The sequence below is a fragment of the Hemiscyllium ocellatum genome, chromosome 6 (genome assembly GCF_020745735.1).
Source record: "Hemiscyllium ocellatum isolate sHemOce1 chromosome 6, sHemOce1.pat.X.cur, whole genome shotgun sequence".
NCBI classification, from domain to species: Eukaryota; Metazoa; Chordata; class Chondrichthyes; order Orectolobiformes; family Hemiscylliidae; genus Hemiscyllium; species Hemiscyllium ocellatum.
This window is the reverse complement of record NC_083406.1, coordinates 17,699,851-17,711,961: the sequence shown is the minus strand read 5'-3', so window position 1 is coordinate 17,711,961 and position 12,111 is coordinate 17,699,851. Positions and strand designations below refer to the sequence as shown.

At 39.5% G+C, this 12,111-nt stretch overlaps 1 protein-coding gene across 3 annotated transcripts in view; it reads right to left on the bottom strand.

Moving 5' to 3' along the window:
- Window positions 1–12,111, bottom strand: part of nalcn (sodium leak channel, non-selective) — a 296,823-nt gene that overhangs the window by 219,744 nt on the left and 64,968 nt on the right. For 2 of the 3 annotated variants that reach the window (XM_060826499.1, XM_060826500.1), the window contains exon 9: window positions 8,951–9,037. The exons of the other annotated variant lie outside the window; for it this stretch is intronic. In XM_060826499.1, coding sequence (XP_060682482.1) covers window positions 8,951–9,037 — 87 coding nt within the window. The remainder of the gene's footprint in view (window positions 1–8,950; window positions 9,038–12,111) is intronic. 3 annotated transcript variants of the gene reach the window in all.

Genomic DNA, 12,111 nt, shown 5'->3' with positions numbered 1-12,111 from the left:
ATGCATTATAACAATGCTTTGAGTCTGTGCGTGGTGATAATGTGGAAGTTGATACCACAGAGAATGATTAAAGTAAATAGCTTAGACACATTTATGGGGAATCTAAATAAAGACACAATTGAGCAAGCAATAGAAGCATTTGCTCAAGATATATTAAAGTGAATGGAATAGGTCACGCATGAAGAATAAACACCAACATGGGTCAACTGAACCCTTTCTTTGCTGTAAGTTCTGTTCAATCTGAAGACCATCAATTTATCATTGCTAACGTTGGGTATACTGCTTACAGTTACCAAATAAACACAAAAAAATGCATGGATCATTATTGTTAACTACAGCATTAAAAGAAAACTTTACAAGAGCTGGAAATCTGAACTAAAAGCAGAAAATACTGGAAACAGGCAGTGGCTCAGACAGCATCTCCAGAATAAAGACTCACTAAGATTATTGCATTTGGGCGTTTTTCTGAACGTGCGGCGACTGTAATACCTTAAGGTAAAATTGAAAGGACGTTAAATAGATGGCGAGTGCTGTGAAGATCAAAGCAAATCACTAATTTGGAATTTATTTTTAAGTTTTCCTTTTTGAAGTTGATTAAATTTCTAGAACTGCAACATAAACTGACAGAGCGTAATTGCATCAGCACAATTACGTTTACAAGAATAAATTAGATAGATTCATGCTGTCTTGTGCAAAAGTAACCACAGGCTATTTTTCAGAATCCAAAGCTACCCAATTGAATATAATAATGAAGATGCCTCAGAAAATATTCCCCCATAACATCAACATGCATTTTATTCCATTTTTGACCTTGCTGATATGCTTGGCTTCATACTACCTCCCCATCCTCCACCAGTCATGTCTCATTACTTTAATTAAACCAACAATGTCAGTGGAAAGTTTCCATTTGATAAATCTAATGCAACTCAAATCTCAATCTGCCCAATGCTGCACCCATATTTTGATAAGGCAGAGGTCGAGATGATGGTTCCACTGTGGATATCAAAACTAGTAGCCATCAATATAAAAAATTCACTCATAAATCCAGTTGGGAACTCAGGAGAAGCCTCTTTATCCAGAGAGGGTTAAGTCCAGGGAGGTCCCTACTCAAAAACTGGTTGAAATGAATACATCAAAAGGCTCTGTATCTGAACACATGTAAGTATTGATACCATAGCAGATCAATTGATAGCGCTAATAGAAACAAATATATAGGTTCTGATGGCCATTCCAGAGTTATGACTGCAAGATGACAAGGACATAGTCATGATAATTCAAGGATACATGACATTCAGGAAAGACAAGAAGGTAAGAAAAATTGGAAGGATAGTTGTAATTAATGATGACATTACTATAGTAGAGAGAAAATACCTTGGTTCTGGAGGTCAATATATCGAATCAATTTGCGAAGAGATGATTAACAGTAAAAGGTAAATACTTGTGGATATGGTTTAAAGCAAACTCCCATCCTAACAATAATGACACCACACAAGAAGAAATAATGGGGGGGATGGGGTTGTGAGAAAGATAGTGATTTTTATCTACAAATCTACACACAAAATTAATCAAATTGGCAAAGGTAGCCAGGATGAGGAATTCTTGGAGGGGCTTTGAATCAGTTTCATAGAACAGTATGTTCTTAAAATCAACTGAAGAGAAAGTGAGGACTGCAGATGCTGGAGATCAGAGCTGAAAATGTGTTGCTGGAAAAGCGCAGCAGGTCAGGCAGCATCCAATGAACAGGAGATTCCTGAAGAAGGGCTTATGCCCAAAACGTCAATTCTCCTGTTCCTTCAGCTTAAAATCAACTGTTCTAGATCTGTTATGGAGAATGTGATAAGACTCAGCAATCACCTCATAGCATCTACACCGCTCAGTAGCAGGAATCATAACATGATAGAATTTCATCTTTAGTCTGAGGGAGAGAAAAGTCTATTTAAGAGAAGAGTTTATGTCAACTTAAGACAGTTATTAGGAGTAAACAGGCTAAAGTGAACCAGGAAAATAGGCTAAGGAATAAGTTTGAGATGCAGTAACAGACACTTAAGAAACTATTTCAGAATAGTCAGAAGATACATTCTAGTGATTAAGAAATATCTAAGACATCGTATCTGTAGCAAAATAAAGAAGTTAAAAATAGTAACATCAAACTAAATAAAAGTTAATAATTGTGCAAAGATGTGTGGGAGGCCAGAAGATTCGGCAGAATATGAAGAACAGTAAAAGGTGACTATAAAGGTTAACTAGGAAGAACAAATTACATCAGAAGAGAAAGCTAGCTGGAAATTTTAAAAATGATAGTAAAAGTTTCTACAGATAATATACACACTATATATTTATAACTTTCTGTATTTAAAATGGGAAAGGTCTATTATAAAACCAAGGATTGTGGAAAGGATTGCTGCACTTTAAAAAATCTGGTTACTGATACTCATTGCTGTTTACTTGTTCAAGTAGGGATGGCAATGGTTACTGTAAACGAGCTGTAACCAGGAGGCGTGTATGAGGGAGATTCTGCTGGCAACAAGTCACTGAATTGTCTGCGTATTGGTGCTCAGTTTTAACAGCAAAAGCCTTCTGTCATCAACAACTGTGAGTTTCACTCTTAGACAGATGAATGACTTGGGACTGTGAACAATATGTTCAAAAGCCCTTGGACCTCTGAATAGGGGAGTGGTGTCTTTCTCTCGGCAGTAAACAATACCTAAAGCCCGAAGAAAGCCTTATTTTCCCTCATTAGTTGCAGTAAGCTGTTGTGTTTGACCAATAAGTTAGAAATTTTATAAGTTGTGAATAAGTTGCTCTGTGCTTATTGTAAACGGAAAATACCTGGAAGAAAGAGATCAATGACAAGCAAGTCCTGATACATTAAGGAATCATCTCAGTCAACTCTATGGACATGGATCATTGATCTGCCTTCCTAGTCTTTCCCTGCAACCACAGCAGCAATGTTTTTTTTTGCCCATGTGTGCCTGTCTGTATGTGGATGCAGGAGGAATTTTATAAGAGGTTAGAGTATAATTTAGTTATTTATATGTAGCCACAATCTACTTATTTTTAATAAATAGCAATTGTTATGAAGTTGAAGGCATGTAATAAACCTTTAAGGGAGAGAGAATGCTGTTCTGAACTGAGAGATTACAAGCACCTATGTATATGACTAGATGGCAGTCTCAGAGTGTACTGGAACTTTGAAAATATGTGACATTTGGCTGGAAAATGGATATCTGAGTTTTGGTTGCTATTTTGACAACAATTTGAATTGAACCAATCAGTTTAGATGATACCCGAGGACACTAAGACCTAATTGAGTTTGAATTTTTTGTTTTGCCAACATCCAAAACCAAAGAGACGATTCGATGTTGGGAGTATAAGAATGAAGACATTTGAAAATTGGCCAGGGAGCAACTGCTGGAGAGAAGAAAACTGCTGGAGAGCTAATTGCCCATGTAACATCCTGCTCTCAAAGAAATTAAAAAACACTCTCTAACAAAGGTACTTTTTCATGTGAAATATACTCACAGTAAAAATAAAGAAAATGACCCAAGGAGATGAGCAGCAGGAAACCTGAAGACAGTAGGGAGGACAAAGACTGTGTGATTTTGAGATTAATCAAATGTAATTTTAATAAATATCTTATTGGAACAGCATATTGTTATAGAGTTGGAGTCAGAGAGTAAGCAGTTAGGAGAAAGGGGAGCTTGCATTTATGAATTTTTTTGTTTAATGTTCTCTTTTAGAGTAAAAAGTAAATTGACATTACTTTCTGTAAATAGTGGAATTTAGGAGTTCTCTGTCACTCATATTTTAACAGATTACAAGGTGAGCTTTTCTGGGTGTTAGGTTAATTAACAGAAAAGGTTTGCTTTTGTGTTGTAATACAATCCTTGGTAACTATGGAAACTTGGTCTGTATTTTCTTCTAACATTCGTCCAAATTTATAAGTAAATTGGGCAACTTTACATATTTTCAGAAAATCTTTAACTTTTGTGATGATTCAGAGAATAGTAGCCTTGATTTCCAGCTAATCAATGAGGTCTGATACATCTAAAAATAAAATAAGTTACTGTTAGTCCTCTAGAGCATGGATATGAGGAATTAATAATGGAAAATAAGGAAATAGCAGATGAATTAAACAGATGTCTTGTCACTGTCTTCTTTTCAAAGGAAATAAATACCATTGGGGGTGAATTGGGGGTGGGGGGGGTGAAAAGAAAAGAGCCTAAAATAATTACAATCACCAGAAAAAGTATACTGAAGAAATTATTCGAACTAAATGCTGACGAGGCCTTGGATTCTGATAGACTTCATCTTAGGGTGTAAAGGTAGCTGTGAAGATCCTGGCTTTAATTTTCCAAAATTCCCTGAATTTTGGGACTGTCCCATTAATTGCAAATTAATGAATGGAACACTGTATTCAAGAAATAGGAAGTGTGAAACTACAGGTAAGTTAGTTTAATACCAAGAAAACTACTAAAAATTACCAAGGTGATTATAGTACCATACTTCAAAAATATTAATCCAAACTATCCAGAGTTAACCTGGTTTTGAAAGGCTAATCATATTTAACTTATTTATTGGAGTTCTTTGAGAAAGCACGAAAAATGTGGATGAATGGGAACCTGTGGATGTGCTATATGTAGATTTCCAGGAGGGACTTGTCAAGACGTTGCATCAAAAATTACTACAAAAACTGAAAGAATATAGAGTGCTAGCACAGATTGAGGACTGGTTAGCTAACACGAAACAGAGGAGGTATAAATGGGTCATTTTCAAGTTGGAAAGACGTGATAAATAGACTACCCCAAGGATTAGTTTTGGGTCCGCAAATATTTATAAATCGTATCAATAACTTGGATGAAGAAAGTGAATCTATGATGAGACAAAGATAGATTGAAGAGGGCATAATAGTCTGCAAAGAGACGGAGATAGATTAAATGGGTAGGACAAAAGAAAACGATAGATGACCTATACTATGGGAAAATGTAAACTTGACCACTTTGGTCGGAAGAAAAGCATTATATTACATACCCTACCATATGTACAATACGTTAGCATGCAAGTACACAAGTGATTAGGAAGGCAAATGGAATGTTGTCATTTATTTCAAGGGGAATGAAATGTAAAAGTCGGGAAGTTTTGTTACAGTTGTACAGAGCATTAGGAGACCACCTTAGTATACCATGTGTAATTTTGGTCTTCTCTTTAAGAAAGGATATAAATATGTTCGAAACAATTTAGAGAAGGTACCCTTGATTGACAACTGGAATGGAGGTCGAGTTACGGTACGTAGAAAGGCTGAACAGTTTGGCTCCATATTTGTTGGAGTTTAGAAGCATGATTGATCATGGATGTAGGTTTGCTCACTGAGCTGGAAGGTTCATTTCCAGACATTTCATCACCCTACTAGGTAACATTTTCAGTGGGCCACAGGTGAAGCACTATACATGATTCCTGCTTTCTATTTATATGTTTGGGCTTCTTTAGGTCAGCATTGTCATTTCCTGTGGTGATGGCATTTCCCGTTCTTTTTCTCAGGGGTGGTGGTTGGGGTCTAACACGATGTATTTAGAACATAGAACATAGAAGGATACAGCGCAGTACAGGCCCTTCGGCCCTCGATGTTGCGCCGACCGAATCCTACCTAACCTATACTAGCCCAATAACTTCCAAATGCCTATCCAATGCCCGCTTAAATGACCATAAAGGAGAGTTCACCACTGATACGGGCAGGGCATTCCATGAACTCACAACCCGCTGTGTGAAGAATCTACCCCTAACATCTGTCCTATACCTACCACCCCTTAATTTAAAGCTATGTCCCCTAGTAACACCTGACTCCATTAGCGGTAAAAGGTTCTTAGTATCTACCCTATCTAAACCCCTAATCATCTTATACACTTCTATCAGATCTCCCCTAAACCTTCTCTTCTCCAATGAGAACAGCCCCAAGTGCCTCAGCCTTTCCTCATAAGATTTTCCTACCATTCCAGGCAACATCCTGGTAAACCTCCTCTGCACTCGTTCTAAAGCTTCCACATCCTTCCTATAGTATGGCGACCAAAACTGCACACAATACTCCAGATGAGGCCTCACCAGAGTCTTATACAACTGCAACATGACCTCAGGACTCCGGAACTCAATTCCTCTGCCAATAAAGCCCAGTACACCATATGCCTTCCTCACAGCACTATTTACCTGGGTGGCAACTTTCAGAGATCTGTGTACATGGACACCAAGATCCCTCTGCTCATCCACACTACCAAGTAGCCTACCATTAGCCCAGTAATCCATCATCTTGTTATTCCTACCAAAGTGAACGACTTCGCACTTAGCTACATTGAATTCCATTTGCCACATTTCCGCCCAGCTCTGCAACTTATCTATATCCCGCTGTAACCTACCACTTCCTTCCTCACTATCCACAACTCCACCGACCTTTGTGTCATTTGTTGACAGAGTTCTGGTTGGAAGTTAGAGGAAACCTTCAAGACCATCAATAACACCCTTACTGGCATAAAATTCACTAAAGAGGAGGTAAACAACAACAAACTGCCATTTCTAGATGTCACAGTAGAGTGAACAGCCAATGGGCAACTTCAAACCAGTGTATACAGGAAAACAAAACATACAGATCAAATATTGAACTACAGAATCATCCCAACATGCACAAATGAAGCTGCATCAGAACATTATGTCAACGAGCCAATACACATTGCAGCATAGAGATCTACGCAGAGGAAAATCACCTATACCGTGCATTAAAAAAGAATGAGTACTCAATGAACACAGTCCGTCGATTTCTCAGCAACAAATTCAAACAAGCAGACGAAACACGTCCAGAAACCCTAACTACTCTCCCCTACATCAAAGACATCTCGGAAATGACTGCCAGACTACTCAGACCCTTTTGCATCATGGTAGTCCACAAACCCACCAACACACTAAAATAGCCACTAATGAACCCTATACAGACAAGCAAAACTAATGTCATTTACAAAATACTGTGCAAGAACTGTCACAAACTCTACATTGGACAAACAGGCAGAAAACTAGCCACCAGGATACATGAACGCCAACTAGCCACAAAACGACATGACCCTATCTCACTAGTATCCGTACATATAGATAAGGAAGGACAGCACTTCGACTGGGACAACACATCCATCCTAGGACAAGCCAAATAGAGACATGCATGAGAATTCCTAGAAGCATAGCATTCCAACCGGAACTCTATCAACAAACAGATCGAGTTAGACCCCATCTACCACCCACTGAGAAAAAGAACAGGAAATGACATCATCAACTCAAAGAAACCCAAACACATCATGTACATTGCTTCGCCTGAGACCCACTGAAAATGTTACGTAGTAGGGTAATGAAACGTCTGGAAATAAACCTTCCAGCTCAGCGAGCAAACCTACATCCAGAACCTCAACCTGAGCTACAAATATTCTCAAACCTCGCCATGATCGATCATGTTATTGAAACACAAGATCCTGAGGAGACTTAAAAAGGTGGATGCTGAAAGGATGTTTCCCCTTACCAGAGAGACTGCAACTAGAAAGCATGGTTTAAAAATTAAGCACACCCCATTTAAGGCAGAAATGAGAGAAGGGCCAGCGAGTCTGTGAAAATCTCTTATTCAGATGGTGTCACAGCTAGAGTCATTGAACTTTTAAGGCAGAGATAGATAGCTTTTCAACAAACAGAGGAGTCAGAGATTAATGGTGGTAGGGCAGAATGTGGAGTTGAGGCAGCAATCAGATCAGCTAATTGGCAAAACGGGCTCAATGGACAAAATGACCTCCCCCTGATCCTAAATCATATGTTCATATGAATAGCATAGAAGTATTTAAGGGAAAGCTAGATCAACATGAAGGAGAATTAAATGGATGGATATGCTGGTAAGGCGAGATGAACAGCGATGCAAAGGGCTTATTTGAAGTATAAAACTGTGACAGGGACCAGCTGGGCCAAATGGCCACTTGCTGTGCTGTACATTTGGTATAATATGAAAATTTCGACCTTGAATAAAATATTAAAAATCCAAAAGAACTGAATGATCACTTGTGAAAGGATTGGAAAATTGGTGATAATGGATAGCTTTTCTAAAATGAAAAGGGAGAAAAAAATAATTAGGTGGACAACTTACTAACAACAGGCTGTTAAAAGTGAGGATTTCCCTGAATCTACCTACTTACTGACGCTAAAAGCTTTTCCTTCAAGTCTGTTGTGTTTTGGAATGGGCTGCCTGATCTAGTGATAGAAGCAGATTTCAAACAATACATTCAAAAGACAATTGGATAATTATTCAGCAAGAAGAAACATTACAGGATTTCACCATATGGGAAAAAGCAGAGGGATTGGGATTAATTTGAATGAACTCTCCAAGAGCTGGAACAGACACAATGGTCCAATGGTTTCCTTCTGTGCTGTACAATTCTATGCAACAAAGAGAAAAACTAGTATAATTCAGTTCTTTCTTCAACAACTCAATTCCCACCGCTGATCACGGAGAACCCGGAGAAGCAATGTGGAGAAATTCACAGCACAAAACTTCCTCCCAAAGACAACAATTTACACAATATGCATTCTTACTGGTTTCAAATTATTTAATACATACTTAATAGTACAGACATTATTTGTTTGCCTTACTGTATGCTTCAAGCTTTAAGGTTTCCTCCAAACCCCTTCACTTTGCTGTTTCCTTCTCGAAGTTCCTCCTGAACACTTTCGACCAAACTTTAACTCACCTGCCTTCATAAACCCTTCTGTGGTGCTGCCCCAAATTTTCTTTCAAAATCACTCCTGTGACATACCTTGGGAAGTTTCACTATGTTAAAGTTACTAAACAAATGCAAACTGTTATTGTTAATAACAGACTTTATTACAAAAATCTTAATTTGAGATGAACTACACATTTATTAAACACAAATTACAGTCATACCTGCAAGCACGCTGGGGCTCTACCTTGGGGCTTATTCATGTCTACTGCTACCAGCTGCCATCCACCAGCTGCATCTTCATGGAACATCTGCAGAGAAAAGATGATACTGTTCACCAACATACATACTTCAAATACTATAACCTGAAAATAACATACCGATTCAATAAATTTTACAACAATTCTGAGGTTAAGCGAAGATTTACAAGGATCGTACCAAGGATAATGGGGAACGCAGTTATATGGAATAATTGGAGAAGCTGATTCGTTCTTATTCGAGTTGAAAACAATAACAGTCATAGAGATGTACAGAGTCAAAACAGATCCTTCAGTCCAACTCATCCATGTCAACCAGATATCCTAAACTGATCTAGTCCCATTTGCCAGCATTTGACTCATATCCCTCTAAACCCTTCCTATTCATGTACCTATCCAGATGCCTTTTAAATGTTGTGATTGTACCAGCCTCCACCACTTCCTATGGCAGCTCATTCCATACACGCACCACCCTCTGCGTGAAAAGGTTGCCCCTCAGGTCCCTTTTAAATCTTTCTCCTCTCACCTTAAACCCATGCCCTCTAGTTTTGGACTCCCTTATCCTGGGAAAAAGACCTTGGCTCTTCACCCTATCTATGCCCCTCATGGTCTTACAAACCTATATGAAGACCCTTCCAGCCTCCAACATTCCAGGGAAAATAGCCCCAGCCTACTCAGCCTCTCCCTCCAATCCCAGCCACATACTTGTAAATCTTTTCTGAACCAATAAGAGGAGAATTAATGGAGGCTTTCCAAATAATGAGGAGCTCTGATAGAGCAAATAAAAAAGAAACTGGCTCCCACTGGCAAGAGATGGTAACCAGAGGACAGAGATCCTTAATTCCGTTTAAGAACGAGAGGGAGAGACAAGGAGAATTTTTGTTTATTTTTAAACATAAGTTGTTCTTGTCTGAAATGTGCTTTCTGAAAGGACACTGGAAATCATTTCAGCAGTAGTTTTGAAGAGGAAGTTAGTTAAGTATTTAAAAAGATAATAAAAGGCAAAGTGTGGGAAAATGGGACGAAGTAGGTGACTATTTCACACAGCCAGTACAGACACAATGGGCTGAATGGCCTCGCACTGGATAGTAAAATGCCCCATCATGGAGTAAGTGAAGGAGGTTGAGCAATTGTTTCCACAGTGTTAATGCCACTCAGTGAGCAAAACACAAAAAAGCACTGGGCTTAATATATACTCAGTGTTAGGAATAGAGTGAAAGGACTTTGAATGGGAGACCAGGCTTCTTGCAGGTTCAGCCATGTTTAACAGCAGGATATCTCCAAATGTATTCATTAGCTTTACCACCTGGCAATTGCATTGACAGAGTAGCTGGGTATGGCTGTGAGTGTCAGTTTCCTCAGTTGTCTAGATGTTTGCAGTGTGACATTTCATGATACTAATGCTGTGCGGACAGTCTCTGGACAGACTGTGGTGATTCAGGCTCGATGCAGAGCGGTGTTCAAGGTATATAACTCATTCTCGAACAAAGAGGCATCCCCGGTCCTTCCTGGACTCTGGCTAATTATCTTACTTGCCTGTCGGGCAGAAAAGTCCCCCTCAATTCTCTGAAAACCAAAAACAGGTGGCTCAGGGATGCGTTTGAGAACTTTTACAATTTTGTCTTTCTACCTGCTTGCTTTTGGGGCCTGATCAAAATAAAACTTTGAATTTTGAGAGTTAACAGATATCTTTGTAGTATCTTTGAACAGGGTGAGGTCCTGGAGAACTGGAGAATTGCTAACGCTGTCCCCTTGTTTAAGCCAACATGGTTTTGTGCAGGAAAGGTCATGTTTTACCTACTTAATAGAATTCTTTGAGGAAGTGACAAAGTTAATTGATGAGGGAAGGGCTGTAGATGTCATATAAATGGACTTCAGTGAGGCATTTAATAAGGTTCCCCATGGTAGGCTGATGGAGAAAGTGAAGTTTCATGGGGTCCAGGGTGAACTAGCTAGATGGATAGAGAACTGGCTGGGCAACAGGAGACGGAGTGGTAGTGGAAGGGAGTTTCTCAAAATGGAGAACTGTGACGAGTGGTTTTCCACAGGGATCTGTGCTGGGACCACTCTCATTTGTGATATACATAAATGATGTGGAGGTAGGTATAGGTGATCTGATGAGCAAGTTTACGGATGACACTAAGGTTGGTGGAGCAACAGATAGTGAAGGGGACTGTCAGGCTACACAGCAGAATATAGATAGATTGGAGAGTTGGGTGGAGAAATGGCAGATGGAATTCAATCCGGGCAAATGTGAGGTGATGCATTTTGGCAGATCCAATTCAAGAGCAAATTACACAGTAATTGGAGTCCTGGAGAAAACTGATGTACAGAGAGATCTGGGTGTTCAGGTCCATTGTACTCTGAAGGTGGCAACACAGGTCAGCACAGTGGTCAAGGAGGCATATGGCTTGTTTTCCTTCGTCAGCCGGGGTAGTAAGATTGGCACATCATGTTCTGTAAGACGATGGTTTGGCCACATTTGGATTACTACGTACAGCTCTGGTTGCTACATTACCATAAGGATGTGGATGCTTTGGAGAGGGTGCAGAGGGGGTTCACTAGGATGTTGCCCTGGCATGGAAGGCACTAGCAATGAAGAGAGGTTGATTAGATTAAAATTATTTTCATTAGAAAGATGAAGGTTGAGGAGGGACCTGGTTGAGGTCTACAAAATCACGAGAGGTATAAACAGGGTGGATAGCGAGAAACCTTTTCCCAGAGTGGGGGATTCAATTACTAGGGGTCATGAGTTCAAAGTGAGAGGGGAAATGTTTAAGGGAGATATGCGTGGAAAGTTACTTATGCGAAGTGTAGTGGGTGCCTGAATGCATTGCCAGTGGAGGTGGTAGAGGCAGGCACGATAGCATCATTTAAGATGTATCTAGGCAGATACATGAATGGGCAGGATGCAGAAGGACCCTCTGGAAAATAGGCAGCAGGTTTAGATAGAGAATCTGGATCGGCTGGATCTGAGAGGGCCGATGGACCTGTTCCTGTGCTGCATTTTTCTTTGTTCTTTACACGGTGCTACTTTTGAAAATGTGCTTTGACAGTGGGCAGACTTACCTGCTACATATTTGACAAAGTCACTCATACACAAAGGAAATAGGAAAATAGACCTAAAA